A 26,845-nucleotide genomic window follows, 5' to 3' on the forward strand; every position below is an offset into this window, starting at 1 on the left:
GACGAAAAGACACTTTGACACAAGGAAAAGTAGTCTGTCAGCTTATATAATAGAGTTAATTTATTTGCCCCTCAAAATAACTCAAAATATAGCCATTAATATCTAAACCCCTGGCAACAAAAGTGAGTACACCCCTTAGAAACTACTTACATCACTAAATGTCCAAATTGAGTACTGCTTGTCATTATCCCGCCAAAATGTCATGTGACTCGTTACAGGAGTGCTGCCAGCATTGCTGCAGAGATTGAAGAGGTGGGGGGTCAGCCTGTTAGTGCTCAGACCATACGCCGCACTCTACATCAAATTGGTGTGCATGGCTGTCACCCCAGGAGGAAACCTCTTCTGAAGACGGTACACAAGAAAGCCCACAAACAGTTTGCTGAAGACATGTCAACAAAGCACATGGATTACTGGAACCATGTCCGATGGTCTGATGAGACGGTCTGAGTATGGTCTGAGCACTAACAGGCTGACCTCCCACCTCTTCAATCTCTGCAGGAATGCTGACAGCACTCCTGTAACGAGTCACATGACATTTTGGAGAGAAAATGACAAGCAGTACTCAATTTGGACATTTAGGGATGTACGTTTTTTCAAAGGTTGTGTACTCACTTTTGTTGCCAGGAGTTTGGATATTAATGGCTATATTTTGAGTTATTTTGAGGGGAAAATAAATTAATCCTATTTAGGGCTGTCAAAATTATCGCGTTAATGCGCGGTAATTAATTTTTTAAATTAATCACGTTAAAATATTTGACGCAATTAACGCACATGTCCCGCTCAGAAAGTATTCTGCCTTTTGGTAAGTTTTCCAGCAAGGCTTTTTGTGCTGTCCAACAGCGAACTCTTGTGGTCGCTTTGCAACATGGTTTATTGTTTTCTTGCCAGTTCATTATGGCTGCACGACGTCTCGGGCTGATAATGTTGTGCTTATATGATCCTTGGACAAGATTTGTCCGTAAGTATGGTTGTTGTAAAGAATGTACATATTATGTTAGTAAGCGAAATGTTATATTTTTTGTATGAGACGCTTTTTGTTTATGTTTAGTGAACCTGTATAGCGTGTTAAGCTAACGTTGTTGCTAATGCAATGCTTGTGTACTTTTATTTTGTAGTTTTACGACGGTCTAAAGAGGACAATGGTTTGAGGCCATTTTATTAATAAATCAGATGAAAAAGGAAGAAGTCTAATTATTAAGGCGTCGTTCACTAGCTGTCTAGCTTTGGAAAAAGTAGACGCTTCGGAGTGAGGACAGCATAGACAGATTTAAATGACAGTAGAGTGAAATGCCCACTACAGTCCTTATGTACCGTATGTTGAATGTATATATCCATCTTGTGTCTTATCTTTCCATTCCAACAATTTATTTTACAGAATATATATATAATTTACAGAAAAATATGGCATATTTTATAGATGGTTTGAATTGCGATTAATTGCGATTAATTACTTTTTAAGCTGTAATTAACTCGATTAAAATTTTTAATCGTTTGACAGCCCTATTATATAAGCTGGACACAGGCTACTTTTCATTGTGTCAAAGTGTCATTTTGTCAGTGTTGTCCCATGAAAACATATAGTTAAATATCTGCAGAAATGCGAGGGGTGTACTCACTTTTGTGATACACTGCACCAAGCTTCTCTGGAAAGATAAAAGTTACAAACCTGTCAGTCATTATTAACTTTAGGTACCAAATGCTCCATCTAGAGTTTAGGGAAAATATTCACAACATTTGTAAGTTTTTGTGCTGCATTTTTTACAAAATCACATACCGGTAATCTGTAAATCAAAGATTATTAAAGTGTTTTGGAATCATAGTTTGTGGTATACTTAATTACTTCTACTAACTTTTAATATGTAACATTATGAAAAATTTTAGGGTTGGGGACGCTAATTTGTCTTATTTTAAATCCCTTGACACTTTTTCCAATGGAGAAAATGGTGGTTTAGAAATGAACGCAACATTGAAGGTTCCACTGTATGCCTAATACATTGACTGTACAGCAGAAAGGCACAGTCGTGACACATTCATCTTGATTGTTCCCTGACAGTTGACAATGAAAATATGCGACAGGATATAATCTGATCGCTTGTCTTGTGGGTCCGATGAAGATGATTACCATGACATGATGGCGCCTTTCAGATATCTAACGGGGCATGGGGGAGCAGGTGTGTTATGTATTTTCTCCCATGACATCACTGAATCACGGACGTCGTCGCGTGTTGTGTGTGGGCACACATTTATATTTGGCACACAAACACTTTGTGTGGCATTCACAGTTACATTTGCCCTGCAGGCGTCAGTCGGTGCAGCCTGCCATTTACAATCTCCCCAGTGAGAATCAACAGCACATTGCAGTTTTGCAAGCCGAAACCACGGGAGGGATGACTGTGCACAGTCTAGACAAGGCGCAAACACTCTTGGCCTTCCTGTTTCTCCTGGTCCCTTTCTCAGTTCCGGTCCCTTGTCGCAACCTCGTTTCATTTCTAATACAAGTCCTTCATGATCTCCTGCAGCAATGGGTGCAGCAACATGTCCACTTCAGTCTTCTTGAGCAGCTGGATGACATGCACATGGTCGGTGACAATCTGCCGCAGGTCAGTCATCTTCTGGAGCAGTTTGGCGAATAGCTGCAGGGAGTCCGGGTGGCTGACTTTGAGCTGCAGCTCCAGGGAATGCAGCACCGTCTCCTGGAGTTGCTCGATGGGTTTAACGTTCAAGAGGCCTGGACGGTCTGGGCAACAGCACATTGAGACAGACGTGTATGTTATAAAAGGCCATAGGGAAAAATAAATCAGTACACGCTGCTTATAGTCTATATTCTGAACTAGAAATGTGGTTCCTCCCCAGGAACACCCAAACACAGTGTACATAAAAACATGTATTAATTTGTTTTATTCCCATTAGTATTAGCTACAGAATGGCGAGAGTCATCCTAAAACACTGACCAGTCTAAAGAAGAGACACTTGGCTTTTCTAGTCAGTAAGTCTGGAGGATGTTAAACGCCCAGAAAACCTTTTTTTTTTTTTGACATACAGTTCATGACGTCTAGGTAGGTTTAATTTGAGAATAATCTACTTCTTTTCCCGCTGAGTGTGTATTATCATCACAAAGTTGGCATTGTCCTTCTGGACACTTCAATGTGTGCTCGTCTATTTACAGTGGGGAGAACGAGTATTTGATACACTGCCAATGGGTTTTCCCATTGGCAGTGTATCAATTACTTGTTCTCCCCACTGTATGTTCATTTGAAATTGTTGGAAACATTTATTTGTTTTTGGACTATCACTTCGAATTTGAATTTTACAGACGAAAACATTTTGAGTAACTGTTGACTAAAATTAGACGAAATTTGTATGAGATTTCGTCGACTAAAACAATATGAAGACGAAAACATTTAGAAATGACTAAAATCTGACTAAGATTAGGGGTGAAAGTGGCGAGAATGTCTTTGTTCTCGGTAGATAGCATCCAAGCGAGTGAGCGAGCTAGTGAGGGACGAAAACACAGCTGTGAGCCTAGTTGCATTTTTGATGCTTGTAAAATATCTACAGAGGCAACGCCTATAGAGTAGGGCAAATAAGTATTTAGTCAACCACCAATTGTGCAAGTTCTCCTACTTGAAAAGATAAGAGAGGCCTGAAATTGTCAACATGGGTAAACCTCAAGCATGAGAGACAGAATGTGGGGAAAAAAACAGAAAATCACATTGTTTGATTTTTAAAGAATTCATTTCCAAATTAGAGTGGAAAAAAAGTATTTGGTCACTGACAAACAAGCAAGATTTCTGGCTGTCAAACAGGTCTAACTTCTTCTAACAAGTTCTAACGAGGCTCCACTCGTTACCTGTATTAATGGCACCTGTTTTAACTTATATCAGTATAGAAGACACCTGTCCACAATCTCAGTCAGTCACACTGCAAACTCCACTATGGCCAAGACCAAAGAGCTGTCGAAGGACAACAGAGACAAAATTGTACACCTGCACCAGGCTGGGAAGACAGAATCTGCAATAGGTAAAACGCTTGGTGTAAAGAAATCAACTATGGGAGCAATTATTAGGTAAAACGCTTGGTGTAAAGAAATCAACTATGGGAGCAATTATTAGAAAATGGAAGACATACTGGGACTCCATGCAAGATCTCACCCCGTGGCGTCAAAATGATAACAAGAACGGCGCGCAAAAATCCTAGTGAATGAGCTACAGAGAGCTGGGACCACAGTAACAAAGGCTACTATCAGTAGCACAATGCGCCGCCAGGGACTCAAATCCTGCACTGCCAGATGTGTCCCCCTGCTGAAGAAAGTACACGTCCAGGCCCGACTGCGGTTCGCTAGAGAGCATTTAAGATGATCCAGAAGAGGACTGAAAGAATGTGTTATGGTCAGATGAAACCAAAACAGAACTTTTTGGTAGAAACACAGGTTCTCGTGTTTGGAGGAGAAAGAATACTGAATTGCATCCGAAGAACACCATACCCACTGTGAAGCATGGGGGTGGAAACATCATGCTTTGGGGCTGTTTTTCTGCAAAGAGACCAGGACGACTGATCTGTGTAAAGAAAACAATGAATGGGGCCATGTATTGAGAGATTTTGAGTGAAAATTTCCTTCCATCAGCAAGGGCATTGAAGATGAGACACGGCTGGGTCTTTCAGTGTGACATTGATCCTAAACACACAGCCAGGGCAACAAAGGAGTGACTTCACAAGAAGCATTTCAAGGTCCTCGACTGGCCTAGCCAGTCTCCAGATCTCAACCAAATCTATGGAGGGAGTTGAAAGTCCGTGTTGCCCAACGACAGCCCCAAAACATCACTGCTCTAGAGGAGATCTGCATGGAGGAATGGGCCAAAATACCAGCAACAGTGTGTGAAAAGCTTGTGAAGAGTTACAGAAAACGTTTGGCCTCTGTTATTGCTAACAAAGGGTACATAACAAAGTATTGAGATGAACTTTTGGTATTGACCAAATACTTTTTTTCCACCATGATTTGCAAATAAATTGTTTAAAAATTAAAAAAAAAGTGATTTTCTGTTTTTTTTCCACATTCTGTATCTCATGGTTGAGGTTTACCCATGTTGACAATTACAGGCCTCTCTAATATTTTCAAGTGGGAGAACTTGTAAAATTAGTGGTTGACTAAATACTTATTTGCCCCACTGTATGTATCGTCTTTTGTATTGTTGTTGTGTGGTTCCACTCGCGATCAGACACTTAAAGCCGATTGTGTAGTTGTTTGGACGATGTACGGACGCGAGCGAACGCATGCTAACCGTTTGTGAATGTCATAACTGTATTAGCAGGTAATCATCATGGATTTGCGTTGTTGCGAATATCTTTATTACTGAGGACGAAGTTGTTTGTTTCATTTCTATTTTTAGTTTTATTCATTCAAGTTATGATGTTAGGATCAATGGCAACATAAAGTCAAAAAAATCATACCGATGTCCTGGATCGTCATTTGGGAGTTTAGCTCACTGTATAGCCAGGACTGAGCCGTAGCGTCTTGCTGAGGACAGTACAGCTGTGTTCACGTGATGCCAGTAAAAGGGTTTTGGCGCCCTATTTGATACTACCATTTCGGGCCGGACCGGCGCCCTCTGCTGATACTGGTATCGGTATCTGTGCAACATTAGCTTTTACCTTATAATAAAATGCAACTTATTTTCAAATGTTGTATTATTTTATTATTATTAGTCACTAACATTGAAATGTAGAATATAAAACCAACATGTCATTTAGTCATGGTTCCTTTTAATGATTTCACATATAGACCCTACTCACATGACGTCACAACCACGCCTCCGCGCCATATTGTCCGTCTACTTGTCGTTTTGACGCATTACCGCTACGTAAATTCCTCCTATTATGGCGTGTTTCTCTGCTCGTTAACATTAATAATCAAAATGGTGAAGGCGTGTGTGGCGGTTGGTTGCAATAACAGAGAAGATAGACGGAGAGACTTGAAGTTCTACCGTATTCCGAGAGACCCGGAGAGGAGAGCGAGATGGACTGCTGCAATTCGACGAGAAAACTGGGCTCCAAACGATTACCACAGATTATGTAGCAGTCATTTTATATCTGGTAAGATGCATTTAATATATATTTAGAGGGTTTTGGGCTGACAACCACAATAAAGATCATTGCGAGGCTAATCGCCGACAACATACAGTTTCAAATTCAAGATGCTTATTTCTTCCTCCATCATTACATTTTGAATAATATTTAGCTGCTACCAAGTGAAAGAAGCTGGCCTCGTCTACGGATCATCAGTTAAACAGGTGTGTCCAAACCTTTTGCAAAGGGGGCCAGATTTGGTGTGGTAAAAATGCGGGGGGCTACCTTGGCTGATTTACATAGAACAATATATTTAAACAAATTTTAGCAAGCCCTTCTGTGTGTCACATTTGCTTTATAATTTTTTTAATTCATAATTTCAACAATCTCATCTTTGTTGTGTTCTCTTTCGACACTCGGGCTCTTGTGAAATACTGCTGCTGTGAAATTAAGCTAGCTTCAAGTTGCTATAGTTTCTCGCTGCGTATCTTCCCTGTAATGTTGTCTTACATGTCAGCGTGTCTTGTTCGGTAATATTATCGCCTCACATCGAACTCTTTGAAAACAGCGACTGTCTCTTTGCAAATGAGGCAGACACAGTTGTTGCGTGTTTTATTGAAGAAATAGTCCAATATCCACCTATCCTTGAAGCGTCGGCCATCGCAGTCAACTTTTTTTTTTTATTGATTGTCGCCATTTTAGAAAATTGGAAGTAAAGGGTCACACGGGGGAATGTTGCTTAGAGTGCTGCTCTTAAAGTTTTTCAAACCTTCGTGAGAATAGCCTGATTTTGTGTGGACAAGACAGTTGTAGATATCAGGGTAGCAGATGTCAGGCAGAGAGGGTGAAGACAGCGGGTCGAAAAATATCGATTTAGGCATCAAATATGGATCTGGCGAATGGATAGACTGAAGCTTTTCCACATAACGCCTTTTATGCAACGCATCCAATGAATTTACAGCATCTGAAAGCACCGGGGCTTCCATGAATTGCTTTATAAACTGAACGACTAATTGAAACCATTGAGAATAGGGCTAAACAGAGACGGACAATATGGCGGCCGGATACAGCGACACGTCATTCTGTGACGTTGGTGAGTAGGGTCTAGAGTACGTCGCTCCTGAGTATGAGTAGAGCGCCCAGCTTAACTATGATTGTGGGTCTCTGTGCGTGCCCTACAACTGATTGGCGACCATTTTAGGGCATTGTCAAGATCCAGCACCCAGCGACACTGACAAAGAAAAGCGGTGTTGAAAATGGATGGATGGATTATTTCATTTTATGTGTATAATGCATTTGAGTAGCAAACATAGTGAATCAGTATATTCGTAACTAATCATAACTTTGCCCTATAGAAAACATAAACAGATTATTCTAAATCTATTTATCTTTATCTCCAACTCTAATCGCGGCAATTTAAGTTAATAAGCGACTAAAATGTCAGACTTGCCAACTTATCGGGTTCAAACAATGACCTTTGGCATGAAGTTATTCAGCGGCATTCCCCAAAATCATCCCTAAAAAGTCAAAGCCAAACAAACGTTAACAAATGTAGTGTTTTTTTGTGGTCTAGAGCTCAACTGTCTAAATCTCATTACTTGACCTAAAATAATAGATATTGTATTAGTGGTATGACAGCTTACACTATGAAATAGTTTTATGACTGTAAATGATCAAATGTGATTACATTTCCGCTGTTTAATTACTGGTATTCCGCTTTTCCCTTTCCTACAACCAACATAGGCGACTACAGAATCCGGCTACCAGTGTTGTTTTCGTCAACGATGACAATATCAAAAATAAGTATTTAGTCAACAAACACGTTTTCTGAAAATGTTTTTTTGCAGACTGAAACATAACGAGCCGACTGTCAGTTTTCATTAATAGTTTCCGTCACATGATCGCAATGTGCTTCCATGTGCAATGTGCGCAATCGTAGCAGTGTCTGGTTGTGTCACTCGTGACTTGCTGCGCCCCCTCAACCCCCCCCCCGTCCTTCCCGACTCACTATTTTGTCGTTTCCAGTCTCCATATATGAATATATGCAGAGAATATGCAACGTTGCTTAAGCTTTTAAAGGCCTGTGCTGGCTCTGCTGAGTGATCACCACAAACTAAATGTATCTCGTAGCGTTAGCATAGCATTCGCGTTCATGTTAGCATTAGGCTAAAGCTACCAGCGAGCTTCCTCTTAAACTTTTCGGCAACTTTTTTTTACATGCAGTTCGTGGCGTCTAGGTGGGTATAATTCATTGAAAATAATGTACTGTTTTCCTGCTGAGTGTGTTGCCGTTGTCCTTGTAGACGCTACAATATGTGCTCGTCTGTCAGTGTTCATTCGAAATAGTTGGAAACCTTTATTTATTTATTTATTTTGGGAATATTTTTTAAAATTATATAGACGAAAACATTTTTAGTAACACTGTTGTTTTTGGCAGCTGTTCTAATTTTTGTCTTAGTCTTTTGGAAGAAAATACTTTTTAGTCTTAGTCATATGTCAGTCATTTTAAAATGTGTTCGTGTTCGTCCAGTGTTAGTCAACGAAAACTTAGACAAACTCTGTCTAGTTTTAGTCGACAATTCTCAAAATGTTGTCAAAAGTTGAATGAATAAATAAATAAATAAAAGTTTCCAACTATTTCGAATGAACATGACAGACGAGCACATAATTGTAGAGTCTACAAGGATATCACCATTTTCATGATGATAATACACACGCAGCAGGAAAACCGCACGTTATTTGCAATTAATTTAACTCACCTGGACGCCACGAACTGTATGCTAAATGTTTTCCAAGAGTTTAAGAAGACACCGAGTCACCGCGCTAAATGCTAATGCTAACGCGAACGCTTTGCTAATGCTGCAAGTTAGTTTAGTGTGTGATGATAACTCAACACAGACCTTTAAAGGCTAAAGTAACTTGGCATAAATAGCCAAGAAAAGAAAGCAAAACTTAACAAGCAGCACCCGATTCACAAAAGGAGCCTGGAATAGGCACAGGCCAGTGAGTAACCATCTGTGTTGGGCGGGGTGAAGGTACAGCATGTCACATGAGTGACACGGCCAAACACTGCTAATGCATGCTAACGACACACGCAATAAGAAAATATCACACATTTTCAATATGACGGAAACTATGGCAAATTTCCTGCTCGTTCTCATGTCGTCAGACGACAAGTGGCATTCATCTCGTTATGCTTTATTCTTCCAAGACATGTTTTCAGCGTGTCATAGTGACGTCGTCATCATGAAAAAATTGTTCGTTGACGAAATATTTTTGTTATCGTCATTGTTGACGAAAACAACACTGTTTAGTAAACGTCAAATAAAACAAGATGAATTTGTTTTTCGTCAACAAAAAACAAAGACAAACACATTTTGAGATGACTGAAAGATGAATAAGACTGTGACGGCCACTTTTGAGAAGCTGATCGTCGCCTCCACCAGCTGGCTGCCTCCCCTCCCAGCATGACGTGTGCTGATTGACACGGAATGGGCAGATGTCGTGGCCGCCGCTGATTGGCCACTGAAAGATGCCACCAACTTCAAAATCCAGCAGCTTTCACCGGTCTGGGAGGTCGCGTTTGTCAAAATTTGCGTTGCATACCTCCTCGCCAGCTGTTTGCTCGCCATACATTCGCTTTCGCAATCGCAATTGTTACGCTCCCGCTTTTCTTTTTTGTCATTATTGGATCGTTTTTGTTTACCACTGTAAATAAGAGCACCGAAGCAGTATGGGTAAGCTGCCATTTCTGTTCAACGCCTTTTCCGGTTTTGTTTATTATAAGAAGCCAGGGTAGTTGCTGTCTTTTTGTTCTTTCTTTTAGTACGATCAGGGTTTAGTTAGCGGGTGGGGTTTAAGTGTAAATTCCTTTTGTTTGTTCATTCGGCCAGGGCTTACCGTGAAGCCAGCTTCTTCCGTATTTTGTAGTCACTGTGAATTGGATTTGTGTCAATAAATTGTGTCCACTTGTAAACGTGTGGCTCGTTTTAGGTAACGCCCTTAGCAAGCCGTCAGTGGGACGTAACAAAGCCTAATAAGTATTATCGTCCAATAGTCTAAGACTAAGTCGAAATTTAAAAGGGCTGCCAAAAACAACACCGCCGGCTACAGTACTTGATCAGGCTAGCAATTCTAAAAATCTCGGAGGAAAGTTCCCAAACATCACATCCTGAAATATGTTTAATACAGGATGTAGAAACCTAAACTTTTCAATCAATATATTTTTTAAAATCAAATTCTGCAAGTCCCTAATCGCCTTTTGTGAATACATTTCTCACCGATTGCATCCAGAGACCACTCACCTCCGCTAAGGATAATGACTGCCAGAAATAGCGCCATGTCGCTGTCGTCCAGTTCTAGCATATTGAACTTGACAGAGAACTCGAACTTGGGCTCCAGCAGGTGGCAAAAGGGCTTCCGGAGACTTTTGAGGAACTCTCGCGTCATGAAGATCTGGCCGTACGAAATCAGGGTTCCGTCTTTGTTCATCAAGGGCGCCATCATGATGATGAGGACTTCGATCACGCCGTATTTGAGCAATGTTACCTGGTAAGAAAGAAAAAAAGGATAGAATTCAACAAGCCTGGATAAGTACAGCTACGAAGAAGTTCTCGCAGCAAAGTGAATATGAAGAGATAATATTGTCTAGACCAGGGATCCCCGACCACGAGGCTGGGGAGCAGTACCGGTCTGTGGCGCATTTACTACCAGGCAGCAGAGAAATAATAGATATTTTTGCCTGTGTCTCTTGATACATCAATAAGCCTGTCTACTCTATAGATAAAATAATGATACTGGATAGAAAGTTGTCATTGAAATCCATTGGAGCTAGCATCTAGCACCTAATTTTTTTTTTTATCAATGTGCGCTTGCTTTCGATAATGGCGTAGCTGCACTAGATTTGTGCTGGAAATGATAAGCCCACAGGTTAGCGAAGATGACTGAAAAACAGATGTTTATTATGTTATGTTTATGTTAATTATAAGGCAGGGGTCGGCAACTTTTAACACTCAAAGAGCCATTTCGACCACGTTTCCACAGAAAAGACAACACTGGGAGCGGCACGCACACATTGACACTTGAAATGTTTGACCCTTTTATTAAGGAGAATAAGTGGTCACTTTATACACATTTTTATTCTCTGAATACTCTCGCAGGTCATGATTTCACCAACTATGTAAAGTCACGGTTGCACCTCAGAGGGCGTGCCTGGAAGTTGTTTCACCTGTGAATGGCATGACCTGCGTGAGTGAAGTGTGAACACACAAAATAGTGAGCCAGACTTGGTCTACCTACTGAAGGGAAGAAAATAATTTCAAATATTAATGTATAAAACTGAGCCGCATCAGAGGGTTCAAAGAGCCGCAGGTTGCTGACCACTGTAGTAAAGGGAAGATAATAATATCAAATATTCATGTATTTCATATACAACTGAGCAGAATCAGAGGGTTCAACGAGCCGCATGTGGCTCTGGAGCCGCAGGTTGATGACCCCTGATATAGGGAATTAGTGCTTCAGGTTCATTTAATTTCAAACCAATTGTGCCGGGTCTGAACGCAACAATGGAGAAAAAATAGCAAGGTGCAAGATATATGCTGAAGGATTAAAAAATACTTAATAAAACACCAGCATAGACTTCATAACGATATTGAGAGGTCAGATTCGATCTTCACTGCACCACGCCTTCAAGTAGGGGGCTATGCCACAATCCGCTTCAGTTATTCGCAGTCGGTCGCAGTGACACATGCAGCGATACAACGCCGGATTTAGGTTGAAAAAGTACGAAAGCTGCACCGATTACTGTACAAACAGGAAGGATTGTGTCAGGAGTGATTTGTTCGAGGATTCAAGGTAATTATTATATTTTTCATTTTTTCACAAGAATTTTCAACGTAATAAGCTCTTTGTTGTAAGGCTGCCGCCACTGACTAACAGACTAGCATCGTACTTCGACATATTTACGTAAGATAAATGCTAACTGCCCGTTTTTTTGCTCTTTTAACAAAGAATCAAGACTGTTTCACGTCCATGTCTATAAAGAATTCAGGGATTTAAGCATTTATTCACAAGAATTTTAACCGAAAAAGCTCTGTTTACATAAAGCGGACACCACATTGACTAACAGACTAGCATCGTACTTCGACATATTTACGTAAGATAAATGCTAACTGCCCGTTTTTTTTCTCTTTTAACAAAGAATCAAGACTGTTTTACGTCCATGTCTATAAAGACTTCAGGGATTTAAGCCTTTATTCACAAGAATTTTAACCGAAAAAGCTCTGTATACATAAAGCGGACACCACATTGACTAACAGACTAGCATCGTACTTCGACATATTTACTTAAAATAAATGCTAACTGCAGGTTTTTTAAATTTGCTTTTAACCAAAAATCGAGACTGTTTTACGTCCATATCTGTAAAGAATTCAGGGATTTAAGCATTTATTCCCAAGAATTTTCACCGGAAAAGCTCTGTTTACATAAGGCGGCCGCAACATTTGCTTAACGACTAGCATCATGGTTCGCAATATTTACATAAAATAAATGCTAACTGCATGTTTTTTTGTCTTGTTTTTTGCTTTTACCCAACAATCGAGACTGTTTTACGTCCATATCTGTAAAGAATTCAGGGATTTTAGCATTTATTCACAAGAATTTAAACCGGAAAAGCTCTGTTTACATAAGGCGGCCACCACATTGACTAACAGACTAGCATCGTACTTTGACATATTTACGTGAAATAAATGCTAACTGCACGTTTTTTTTTTTTTTTTTTTTTTTTTTTGCTTTTAACCAAAAATCGAGACTGTTTTACGTCCATATCTGTAAGGAATTCAGGGATTTAAGCATGTATTCCCAAGAATTTTCACCGGAAAAGCTCTGTTTACATAAGGCTGCCGCTACATTTGCTTACTGACTAGTATCATGGTTCGTAATATTTACATAAAATAAATGCTAACTGCATGTTTTTTTTGTTTGTTTTTTTTTGCTTTTAACCAACAATCGAGACTGTTTTATGTCCATATCTGTAAAGAATTCAGGGATTTAAGCAGTTATTCACAAGAATTTTCACCGGAAAATCTTTGTTTACATAAGGCGGCTGCTAGCTACTAACAGACGAGCATCGTGCTTTGACATATTTACATAAAATAAATGCCACACATTTTTTTTTTTTCTTTTAATCAAGAATCGAGACGGTTTTACATCCACATCTATAAAGAATCCAGGGATTTAAGCATTTATTTACAAGAATTTTCAACGAAAAAAGCTCTTTTTGTGATTCCACTTGGTCAGCTTGGATGGCCACGCCAACATTGCAGGCCCCCTATTAATCGGCCCCAAGCCCCGTGTCCGGTCAATATATTATGAAGTCTATGACACTAGTTTGGACCTCACCTGATCATTGAGATCCAGGTCGACAAATCCCGGAATGCTCTTGGCAAACTCGGTAACTTCCCTCACTGCTTCAGCTGAGCGGGACTGGCAGCTGTGGAAAAAACGGAGCTCGACTGCATTTGTCGTTCCGTGGTCTGTGACGCTTGTCATTCCTACAAAGCCATAGTCTGACCCCGGAAAAGCACCTATTAATGAGAACATGTAGTTTGGACATTTGTTAGGGAAAAAAATCATCAATAAATGAAGGCATTTCACATTGTAGGTTACATTTTCCAGGAAATAACTGTATTTATTCATTGTATTGTAATTTTGTATTTTTTTTCTGGTGTTAGTTTGCTGGCAAAAATTCTAACTTACAGTTACCACTTTTGCTTTTCAATACCATCTGTATGTGCACTCTCTTGTTATGATGTGCATATTTTACCGTATCACTTTGTTATGGTAGATACAACCTTCAAAAGTGGTTGCTGTGGTTGTCGGTCGTGACCAACTCACCTCCATTTGTGGCGGAATGGATCGACGTCTGCTGTTGGTGCTCCTGAATGGGCATCTGTCTGCAGTTAATGAATTGTTCGCCTTCCATCAGAGACTTCAAATCATGGATGACAAAAGGCTGTGGGACATAAGATGGAATTGAGATGAATGAATAAATGAATGACAAACAGCATTAGAGATGGTATGAAAAAGTATCTAAACCTCTTGGAATTTCTCAGATTTCTGCATAAAATCACCATCAAATGTGATCAGATCTGTGTCATAATCACACAGATGAAAAAACGGTGCTTTAACTAAAACTACCCAAATATTTATAGGTTTTCATATTTTGATGAGGGTAGTATGCAAATAATGACAAGGGTGAAAAATAAGTAAGTGAACCATCACATTTAATATTTTGTGCCCCCCCTTTGGCAGCAATTACGTACTTCAACCAGACACTTCCTGTAGCTGCAGATCGATCAGGACTAATCTTCTCTGAATGAATGATCATGCCACAGCATCTCAATACGGTTCAAGTCTGGACTTTGACTTGGCCACTCCAGAACGTGTATTTTGTTCTTCTGAAGTTTATTTAATTTTGTGTTTTGGATCAATCTTGTTGCACCATCCATCCTCGTTTTAGCATCAACTGTTTAACAGATGGCCTCAGGTTTTCTGCAAAACATCCTGATAAACTTTTGAATTCATTCTTCCATTAATCATGCACTTGTCCAGGCCCTGAGGTAGCAAAACAGCCCCAAATCATGATGGTCCCTTCTCGATGCTTCACGGTGGGGATGAGATGTTGATGTTGGTGAGCTGTTCCATTTTTCCTGACATGACGTTGTGTGTTACTCCCAAACAATTCAACTTTTACCAAAATTTCCGTGGAGTGTCCAAGTGCCTTTTTGCGAACATTGAATGAGCAATAATGTTTTTTTTTAAGACAGCAGTGGCTTCCTCCGTGGAGTCTTCCATGAACACCATTCTTGGCCATTGTTTTACATATAGTTGATGTGTGTACAATAAACATTTATCGTGTTGGATATTGTGTTAATAAACCGTAGATGTGCTTTCAGTTTTTGCAACCTGTGCAATTGAGGAACACCCATGGCGGGTTTAAGGGTCAAAAAAAGCACAGCAAGACTCCCTGGAACAAGACGATGATTTGGAACCATTCGGCAGCTATCACTGTTGTGAACAGTCATAACAAGCTGACTGAAGAGCCTTGAACCCTTCTGACTTGACAGAGACAAGCTACAGATAATGCTGTTGCTGCTCTTCCTCCTCTGCTACCAAGCCTGTTACTAACTGTTAAAGTGACTACACATGAATTGACAGTAGTTAGGATTGTGATGAACATTTACATTATTTGAGTATTAAAATGACTGCATGTAGTACATTCATCTTTCAGGTTACTCCTTGTGTTTTGAGGTGCAATGACAAAACTAGATAATTAGCACAGGTAGTCCCCGGGTTACGAACGAGTTCCCTTAAGCTCTGTTTCTGATAACACATTCCTCGTATGCTCAACCTCTGTTAATATTTTGTAATAATTTTATAAATTGTGATATATTGACCTATCTTGCACATGCACCAATTGTTTTAAATAAAACAAGAAATGGAAGCATGTTGTCCACATGTTTTATTGCGATCATTATCTGCAATAAAAAAGAATGACATACTATTTTTGTTTGTATGTACATACCTTGTAGTATTTCCTTGAAACGACAAAATCTGTGTCAGCACTTCTGCATTCGGCAAATGTAGTATTATTTGTAATTTCACCTAATTTTGGTCACTCAGGTGGCTGGCGTATAAAATTATATCCTCACGTCAACACAGGCTGACAGGTTATTATAATTTTGTCCACGAATGATCAACGAAGTGATAAGAACAATCATAGAATCTCATCTCCGTCTCATCTACGTCGTGCTGAATCCATTTTTGGAGATTCCGTGGATCCCACTGGCTTGATTGTACAGTTTTACCTTTGTCAACACACCGCTAACTTCAACCGCAACTCATGAGGTTTTTTTCTAAACCGGAAGTTCGAAGCAGAAATTTTCCAAGATAGTGCCGCCCATATTTCGCTCAGAACTGCCCGCAATTGAAAACGCACAATAAACAGTACAAAAAGTGTTATATACAGGTGTTGCCTATGTGGATGTTTCACAAGCAACAAACGTACGCGCAGGCTTGCAGCTCTTTCCCCTCTGACTCGGAGAAAGCCTATGCAAGCACGGAGAATGTGTAAACACTAGACAGGAATGATGGAGGCATACATCCATAAAATCAAAAAATTATGGCTATTGAGCTGAAATTTTCAGAGGTGGAAGTGAACATGAATAGCTCCATTTTATCTATAACCTTCCTAATATATTGCACTCATGTATTATACCATCCTCCCAATTTCTATAAGATTTACAGTAGAGCAGTGGTTCTTAACCTTGCTAAAGTTACCGAATCCCATGGGTTTCACAGGTTCATTCACCGAACCCTTAGGAATTTCATCAAGCCATTTTTTAACTAATTCAAAACCTAGCAATCTAATGTCTAGGTCAGGAGCCAGCAACCCAAAATGTTGAAAGAGCCATACTGTAGCAAAAAAACAAAACAAAAAACAATATATATATATATATATATATATATATATATATATATATACACACACACATATATATATATACATATACATATATATACATATATATATTAGGGCTGTCAAAATTATCGCGTTGACGCGCGGTAATTAATTTTTTAAATTAATCACGTTAAAATATTTGACGCAATTAACGCACATGTCCCGCTCAGACAGTATTCTGCCTTTTGGTAAGTTTTACAGCAAGGTTTTTTGTGCTGTCTAACAGCGAACTCTTGTGGTCGCTTTGCGACATGGTTTATTGCTTTCTTGCCAGTTCAATATGGCTGCACGACGTCTCGGGCTGACGCCTACGTTGTAATGTTGTGCTTATATGATCCTTGGACAAGATTTGTCCGTAAGTATGGTTGTTGTAAAGAATGTACATATTATGTTAGTAAGCGAAATGTTATATTTTTTGTATGAGACGCTTTTTGTTTATGTTTAGTGAACCTGTATAGCGTGCTAAGCTAACGTTGTTGCTAATGCAATGCTTGTGTACTTTTTTTTGTAGTTTCACTACGGTCTAAAGAGGACAGTGGTTTGAGGCCATTTTATTAATAAATCAGATGAAAAAGGAAGAAGTCTGATTATTAAGGCGTCGTTCACTAGCTGTCTAGCTTTGGAAAAAGTAGACGCTTCGGAGTGAGGACAGCATAGACAGATTTAAATGACAGTAGAGTGAAATGCCCACTACAGTCCTTATTTACCGTATGTTGAATGTATATATCCATCTTGTGTCTTATCTTTCCATTCCAACAAATTATTTTACAGAATATATATATATAATTTACAGAAAAATATGGCATATTTTATAGATGGTTTGAATTGCGATTAATTACGATTAATTAATTTTTAAGCTGTAATTAACTCGATTAAAAATTTTAATCGTCTGACAGCCCTAATATATATATATATATATATATATATATATATATATATATATATATATATATATATATATATATATATATATATATATATATATATACACATATACATATATACACACACACACACACACACATATATACATATATATGTGTGTGTGTGTGTGTGTGTGTGTGTGTGTGTGTATATACTGTATATATGTCTGGAGCCACAAAAAATTGAAAGCCTTATATAAGCCTAATAATGAAGGCCATTGTTTGTATCAATATTAGCTATATTAGCCTAGTATCAAAATTATTAAGTTAACTACAAATACATAATGAGCATTCGTGATTACCGTAATTTCCACAATATAAGGTGCACCTGAAAGCCTTCACCAAAAGCTGACAGTGCGCCTTATATTCCGATGTGCCTTTATATATATATATATATATATATATATATATATATATATATATATATATATATATATATATATATATATATATATATATATATATATATATATATATATATATGGATCAATATTGGTTAATCATGACATGAAATTCCATTTAGCTCAGCTCAATCTTGGTGCAATCTTGGGTGCAATACGCAACGCCAACCACAACTACTACTACTTCTACTACTACTGCGCCTTATAATGCAATGCGCCCTATGCATGAAAACATTTTTAAAATAGGCCATTCATTGAAGGTGCGCCTTAAACTCCGATGCACCTTATAGCACGGAAAATATGGTAAATGTGTATTTTCCCTGCAGTTTAACTTCATTACAATTTTAACGAATTAGAAGAATGTTTGTGTCGTGTTTGCCCTCCTACAGAAACTATATCAAAACTAAAAATATATTTCTCTCCCTCATCTTTTACCATTTTCAAACATTTTTGAAAACGCCACTAAGGCAGCGCTAAAGAGCCACGGGTTGCTGACCCCCGGTCTAAGTGTATTCCTGTTCAAATTTCTTCCAGATTTCAAATTTATTACAAATAATTTTGCCTTTTGCTGTTGATTTTCATGTTGGAAAAGAAATTTAACTCATTTCATTTTCACATTTTCACTTTTTTTGCATGTCTATATTCTCATTTTATTGTCGCATCCGTACAAAATAGGGCTCTCGGTTTCTTAACCTTCACCGAACCCCTGAGGCTTACTCGCCGAACCACCAGTTAAGAACCACTGCAGTAGAGTGTTTGAAGCGTTCAGATTGTTTTGGACTTTGTACATTCCAGCTACCGTTAAATTAAAGTTGCAAACAATTAAACGCTGAAAGCATTGCTTACTGCATTGTCTCCAGTCTTGCCAGAGAGGATGGCCCTGGCCTTGGCCTTGGTAAGGGGGAAGTACTTGAGATAGGCCTCATACAAATGTTTGGCCAAGGCCCTCAGATCGGCTGCCTCCGGGTGAATGTGCTCCATGTCGGACGAAAACTCCGCCAGTAGTTTCTCCTTCTCAGCCTGGGGCATTCTTCCAAAACGAATAGCTGCAAAATGAGACGAGCCAAGAAAACCAAGAACATGTTAGAAGCAAAACAGACAAGCACAAATCACAAAAATATGATCAAAAATGAGAACTGCAACAGGTTTCGGGGTATGAATTTTCAGCAAATTTACAGAGAGCAAAGTCCCTGCAAAATGGAAGAAAAAGGATAAAAAAGCTATTTTAAAAAGGATTAAATGCATGCTGGGCCCTAATCACTCTAATTAATGACCCATTGTACTTTTGTCTTTTGATGTCTGCTGCCAACCATTAGGGTATTTTTAATAAGCAGGCAACAGAGATGTGCCTGGACAACTCTTAATCACTGTCATTTAATGAATAGAGGTAAGCCTCCTGCCAGCAAATATAAAGGATATGTAATGAAAAGTATTTCAGTGTGTGTTTTTCACTATTTGCATGTATCTTATTCAGTTCCTTCAGGAAATATATACTGTATAGAACAGCTCTGATCAAGAGTCATTTACATTTTATTTGAACTCGGTGTCATAATGATGACATGACACTTGTCATGAAAACAACCTCCAGCAAAAAGTATGGAATCACCAGTCTCGGATGAGCACTCACTCAGACATTTTATCATGTAGAACAAACTCAGATAAAAGCTTGAAAAATAATGAATAAGTTCAAAAGTGCAACTCTCTAGCATTCAGAAACACTAAAAGAAATGAATAAAAAACATTGTGGTGGTCAGTAAATGTTAATTTTATAGAGCAAGTGCAGGGAAATATATATGGAATCACTGCATTCTGAGGAAAAAAATATGGAATCATGAGAAACAAACAAAGAAATAACAATCAAAACATCTTTCGTATTTAGTAGCACCACCTCTGGCTTTTATGACAGCTTGCAGTCTCTGAGGCATGGACTTGATGAGTATTCTTCATCAATTTGGTGCCAACTCTCTTTGATTGCAGTTGCTAGATCATCCTTGCAGGTCGGAGCCTTGCTGTGACCATTTTTTTTCAATTTCCACCACAGGTTATCAATAGGGTTGAGATCTGGGCTATATGTAGGCCATGACATTGACTGGAAGTGTCTTTCTCCAAGAAATGCTTTAACAGTTTTAGCTCTGTGGCATGACGCATTGTCATCTTGCAATAGATAAACATATTTTCAATTAAAGGGATAAGAAAGCTGTCTAAAATTTCAATGTAAACTTGTGCATTTATTGAAGATTTAACAACAGTTATCTCCCCAGTGCCTTTGCCTGACATGCAGCCCCATATCATCAAGGACTGAGGGAATTTTGATGTCTTCTTCAGGCAGTCATCTTTGTAAATCTCACTGGAACAGCACCAAACAAAAGTTTGAGGCTGTTTGAGGTTTGAAAATTTGAAAAAAAAATCTCAATATTGCATCAAAAGTGACATAATTTATTAAATAACACTCAATGACATCTGTCATAAGCCCTCATTCATACAACCCCTGGCAAAAACTATGGAATCATCCGTCTCGGACGAGCACTCACTCAGACGTTTTAATCATTGTACAAGTAGAACAAACTCAGATAATTTTTTTTTTTTTGTAAATCTCACTGGAACAGCACCAAATAAAAGTTCCAGCATCATCACCTTGTCCAATGCAGACAAGCAAAGCAGATTCTTGACCCACAGAGCTAAAACTGTTAAAGTATTCCACGGAGAAAGACTCATCCAGTCAATGTCATGGCCTGCAAATAGCCCAGATCTCAACCCTATCTAAAACCTGTGGTGGAAATTGAAAAAAAAAAAGATCCACAGCAAGGCTTCGACCTGCAAGGATGATCTGGAAAAGCAATCAAAGAGAGTTGGCACCAAATTGATGAAGAATACTGTTGGTCACTCATCAAGTCCATGCCTCAGAGACTGCAAGCTGTCATAAAAGCTAGAGCTGGTGCTACTAAATATTAGAGATGTGTTTTGATTGTTATTTCTTTGTTTGTTTTTAACTTTTACTCTTTACTTTATTCTTGGTTTTTTACATTATGCACAACTCTCAATTTATATTTATTGTGCAATAATCGAATTGCAACATGTATTTCTTAACTGTTTTGATGCATTGTTATGCATTACGAAAGATTTATGTCTGAAATTTTGGGGGGCTTGGAACCGATTAGGGCATTTACACGGAAAGCGCGTCTCTACTTACAAAATTTTCAAGCTACGAAACTACTCCCAGAACCAATTAATTTCGTAAGGTACCACTGTGTTCATATGTGACAAGGCCCATGCCTCACTGAGTTAAATAAAAGTACTGCGACAGCAGCCTGTTTGTTATTATGCACCATACAATGTCACAAGCTAATGTTAATGTTATGCTAATGCTATTAGTGTTAGTGTTACTGTCAGCTTCGTTTCCAGTGACTCAATATATTTTCCAAATATGATGGTACTTATTGTAATTTGATACTGATTTGATGCTCAAGAGATGTAACTGTCTCAGTGAATGCAAATTCAGAACATAGATTTAAAAAAATCAATGGGGATAGTGAAAGTACAAAAAGATTTAGTGTTGTTTGGCAATTTTTTCATTAATTTCCATGAGTACAGTTTTTCTTTTCATAAATACAGTATGCTTTGTTCCTTTATGTCTCTATGTTTAATGCATACAAGATTTTTTCTCAGTAAAATGTTAATGTTTACAAGGAAGGAATTAATGCCTGTCAGGCAGCTATGTTTTGTTATTTATTTATTCATTTATTTATTTATTTTAAAAATGTATCCACACTATATGCACTGCTGCGCACAACACTTAGGTAGTACAACCCCCATCAGACGCAAATTTATATAAAAATGATGTAAATCACTTGTGCTGTATTGTGTTGTAAAAAGTTTAATTTGTGCTGCTATCGATTTTAAGATATTTGCAATTCTTTTAAATTAAGAATGGCTAAAAAAGGGTGTCAATCATTTATGCTTCGTTTGTGCTGTAAAAAGATTTGTTTGTGCTGCCATCATTTTTGAGATATTGAGAGATTCATTTTGACTGTAGATGTCACTCAGCCCCCCTTTTATTGCAAAACAGAACCGAAATGGTGTCATTCGTTTATGCTCAGTTTGTGCTTTAAAAATTTTCGGTTTTGATGCCATAGTTTTATATATATTGAGGAGCTGCGATTGACATCATCACTCAAAATTAATATCTCATTATCTCTAAAGTGATAGCAGCTCAAACAAAAATTTTTACCGCACAAACGTGGCATAAATGAATGTCACCATTTCTGGTCCATTTTGCAATAAATTGGGGGTTGCGTGACGTCATCACTTGAAAGTAATATTTCAATTTTTCAAAACCGATGCAAACCAGCAGATACGAAGCATAATCGATTGACACAGTTTTTTAGCCATTATTATCCAAATGGGGGTGGGGGAGGGGCTGGTTGACCTCACATTGACCAATAAAAGAGTTTTAAATACCTTAAAAATGATAGCAGCACAAACTAACCTTTTTACAGCACAAACAAGCACAAACGTAGCACAAACAATTGACATCATAAATTTGCGTCTGATGTGGGGCCAACTTCACGGAGGTCACTGACCTGTACTATTTATCTGTTTACTCTGTTCTGTTGAAAATGTTAATTGACTATATTTAAAACAACACTATAATGGCATTTTCCCCATATTTAATGATTATAAAACAAACAAACAAACAAACAAACAAACAAACAAACAAACACTTCTAAATAAATAAAAAAACACACAAACAAACAAATAATGAAATTAATCAAATCCTTTTTTTAATGTTCAGCAAAGTTCTACGCAGCCTGTATGTTCTGCTTATTGTTGTTTTACTAACTCAAGATGTTGTCTTACCATTATGTGACATGCCGACATTCAGGCACTTCTGAAAACGACAGTACTGACATTTGTTGCGGGACTTCTTGTGAATGCGACAATGGAGGTCGCAATGATCATATACCAGCTTTAACCTGATGGTGCGCCTGAAGAAACCCTGTAAGAAAGAAACAAATATTTAATACTGTAACTCTGATATAAAAAGTCTCATACCTGGTTGGAAAACTGATGTGGTGTCTACCAAAAGCTATTTGTAACTATTAAAGAATTAGTTGTTTTTATTTGTTTTTTGTTTTTGGCATCTGAGAAATGTGTACGTGATTTGGCAGTTGCGGCTGAGTTCAAATGGGCAAAGCAGTTGTACAGTATGTGTTAGTTTAGGCCACACTTCATTTTACTCTCTGGCAGTGGTGGAATGTAACGAAGTAAAAGTACTTCGTTACTGTACTCAAGTACATTTTTTGTATCAATACTTCAGTACGAATATGAAGTGTTACGTTTTACATTTACTTCACTATATGTTACAGCAGGTATCTGTACTTTTTACTCCATTACTTTTCAAAGTGTCGCCTGCGTTACACCTTACCTTTGTTTGTTTTCTACTTTTCTCATTGTGAATTTATAGTTTCCTTTTGATGCCTCTGGCATCAATAAGCTACATGCAACTATACTGTAACAGAGCACCAGAGGCAGCAACACGAGTACAAGCAGATTAGGCATGTGAACAAGATATTGACTAATAGAAACCGCGACACTCTTGTACAGTAGGTGGCGTTATATGGGTTATTGAGCTTAAGCTTCTGTTTACAGTGCAGTCAATGTTATTGCTTGTTTTATCCATTCTGCAAAGTTTTAAATAAAAAATTTTTTGGTTCTTTTTTTGTCAATATTGACTCAGATTTCTGTATGTATGTATTAGAGATGGAACTCTTTGGGTACCTAACGATTCAATCATGATTAAGATTCAGAGGCTCTGATTCGATTATAAATCAATTACTAATGCACCCCCCACCCTGCTTTTAATGTTTTGTACATTAGTTCCAAAATTGTTCAAAAATCCTCTCAGGCTAAACCAAACTACTATTTCAGTATCAAGTTAACAGTTGATAACAGTTAATAAAATACTCAAGTCCCTATTCTGCATCAGCAGCTTTAAACTACATTCATTTAATTTAATGTTGTGAATCAACCGTTAAAGTTGTTAAAATTGCTCCCGTTATTCCATAATTTCCCTTCAGTCTACTTTCGACCTGTCAAAGTTTTAAAACTGTTACATCATTTAAAGATAGATTCAAGTCAAGATTGTGCCGATTTAGGAGTATTTAGATAAAAAATTAATTAGGTTCGCTACAACAGAGCCTTCAAGAGAAGTGTACTGCTTTAAGATGGCGGCTGTTGACTAACGCCGGCAAGTCTGTCATTTCGCATCTAGTTCTCTAATACATGTTCTAACGCCGCCGTCGTCTGTCATTTCGCATCTAGTTCTACATATATGTGATATCTACCGTAGCCGTATGTGGCCCTATGTTTGTAGCAACTAGCAACTGGGCGTTTTTTGTAGCGGCTGTCAGCCACAGTCAGGTATTATTGTTTTTTTATCTAGCGGCATGAGTTGAACAGGATATTTACTGTCTATCCATTCCTCAGTGCGTCCCAAAAACTGCACTGACTGTGTTTTAGTTCCGCTTTACCTTGTATAATTCAATAATCTGAATCTGGATGTTTGTGAATTGTTCTCGAATCTTCCAAGGCCGAATCGCCAATAATCTAAGAATCGGAAATTTTGCACATCTCTAGTGTGAATGTATGTACAGTGGGGAGAACAAGTATTTGATACACTGCCAATGGGTTTTCCCATTGACTGTGTATCAAATACTTGTTCTCCCCACTGTATGTATGCATGTATGCGTGTATGTACTGTATGTATGCATGTACTGTATTTTTGTTTGCATGCATGTATGCGTGTATATATCAAGGGCGTAGGTTTGCATAGGGACGGTAGGGACATAACACTACCAACTTTTCAGGATGCTCAAATTGTCCCAACCAACTTTTAAGCAATTTTATTTGAATTAAATAATGATTATAATTGATGATAATTATTAATGATAATGATTTAAAATGTCTTCCCATATGTTGTAATAAAAGAAATGACCCTTCCGTTATTAAGTGAAATACTGTATTTTCATTTTGTTCAGACTTACATTTACCCCTTTTCACTTGCTGAATGTGCTGGTCCATTTTTACCCCTCAAACGCACACTTGATTGGCTGATGACTAGAACACACAAAGACGCACACTCACACGACCCTGACAGAAATACATGTCAACATGCCACCTCCTCCACCCCCTTCAAAGAAGAGGGATATTAGAATTTTTTTTCGGCCAGCCGCAGCAGCAGCCACTATAAGTAGACGTTAATGTTGTGAAGGTGGGGAACCAACACTAATTTTGCTACTGAAAGTCCGACCTGCATCAAAGTTAGCATAACATTAAATTGTGTGAACTTGCTAACCTGCAAAACTCGAGTAGGAAGCAGCTTAGAGATAAGTGTCCCCCTGTACTGTACATGTTTTCTACTGTTAACGTTAATTCAATTATGCATTTATTCTTATGCATTAATTCATTACTAAAAATATATTCATTTATTTTATCCATCATTCATTTAAAAATAATTTCTTTTGCAGCCTATATGCCGACATTTCTTTAACCCCTCCCCCCAGTAAATAAATAAATAACACACACAAAAACACAACCACTGTAAATTTCCTTTGTATCAAAAAAAGAGGGATTTCCCTCCCATTTTCTCCCTTGAAAATAACAATTTTAACTTTTTTCATTTTTACGTAAGCATCAGCATATTCGTGAGGAATGTAGCCCTGACCCCCGTTCACCCAATGTGTTTGGTCTTATTAATGTCCCGTCCCCAGCAAAAAGTGTATGCAGGTTATGCTGTTATGGCATCCCTACCAATGTTGCGACCAAACCTACGCCCTTGGTATATATGTATTTATATTCAGGAAAGACCAAAGATTTAGGCACACCTTCTCATCCGTGCGTTTTATTTATTTTTGTGACTGTTTACATTATAAATTCTCACTGAAAATAATACAACTATGAATGAACACGTGTGGAATTATGTACCACAAAGGTGAAATAACTAAAAACATGTATAATATTTTAGCATCTTTAAAGCAGCCACCATTTGCTCTGATTACTTTTTTGCACTCTTGCCATTTTCTTGATGAGCTACAAGAGGGTTGATTAGTGGAATTTATTGCTTGGGACCTTCATTTGTGTTGCATTGAATGAGGTGTGTCCAAATTTTTGGCCTGTACTGTATATTAAGGGAAAAAAATACATTAAAAAATAAATATATATTCATATATGTAAACACACACACATTTTTGCATCGGGAGAAAATAAAGTAAATTTAAAAGCAAGTGCTTTTATACTTTTACTTGACTTGTACTTGTACTTTTACTTAAGTAATTTTTTACACCCGTGTCTGTACTAAACATGTGCCGATTACCGATTTCAAAACCACCAAAATTTTCTGTCATACCATCCCTAAGGTTTTAGCTATTTTTATGTCCCAAAAATGCATGGAGAAATCCCTCGCTTGCAGCTGTAAGGCTCAACCCTCCCCTACCGGTTGTTGCTCAGTGTCAGTGAGTCAGCTGTGCTACACGATGGCTAGAGAAGGTGAAACTATTGAACTTTTTACCTCATCAAAGAAAACGAAATCGGCAGTATGGGAATACTTCGGCTACAGAAAAGTTACAGATGACCAACGAGAAAGGCCAACCGACATGTAAAACATGTTTGCGGAGGGTGGCTGCCGAGGAGGCAATACCTCCAATACGATTTCGTATTTATACAAAATTAAAGGCTAGTAAACGCTGTCATGAACGTTTCCCACCAGCTACGAGAGTTAACTTCAGTGTGTTTAGTGTGTCTAGCGGTGGCAAAACATGTTTTTTTTCTCTTTAGCAACTGTTGAGAAAGAGTGTGTGTATAATGTAAACATGATACAAGTCATACACATGTGCTTTTTATTGAAAATAATTCAATTATTTTTGTTCTGATGATAATAATGT

General features: G+C 38.1%; 1 protein-coding gene across 8 annotated transcripts in view; it reads right to left on the minus strand.

The window, feature by feature from the left end:
• Positions 1-635: 635 nt before the first annotated feature.
• The window catches only part of pparg (peroxisome proliferator-activated receptor gamma), a 92,337-nt gene continuing 66,127 nt past the window's right edge, over positions 636-26,845 (minus strand). For all 8 annotated transcript variants that reach the window (XM_057845120.1, XM_057845119.1, XM_057845114.1 and 5 more), the window contains exons 4-9: positions 22,764-22,902; positions 18,753-18,952; positions 13,957-14,074; positions 13,462-13,646; positions 10,368-10,611; positions 636-2,737 (exon numbers count right to left, since the gene is read on the minus strand). In XM_057845120.1, the coding sequence (XP_057701103.1) occupies positions 2,490-2,737; positions 10,368-10,611; positions 13,462-13,646; positions 13,957-14,074; positions 18,753-18,952; positions 22,764-22,902 (1,134 nt within the window). In that variant the 3' untranslated portion in view covers positions 636-2,489. The remainder of the gene's footprint in view (positions 2,738-10,367; positions 10,612-13,461; positions 13,647-13,956; positions 14,075-18,752; positions 18,953-22,763; positions 22,903-26,845) is intronic.

Source organism: Corythoichthys intestinalis, chromosome 9 (genome assembly GCF_030265065.1).
Source record: "Corythoichthys intestinalis isolate RoL2023-P3 chromosome 9, ASM3026506v1, whole genome shotgun sequence".
Lineage (NCBI taxonomy): Eukaryota > Metazoa > Chordata > Actinopteri > Syngnathiformes > Syngnathidae > Corythoichthys > Corythoichthys intestinalis.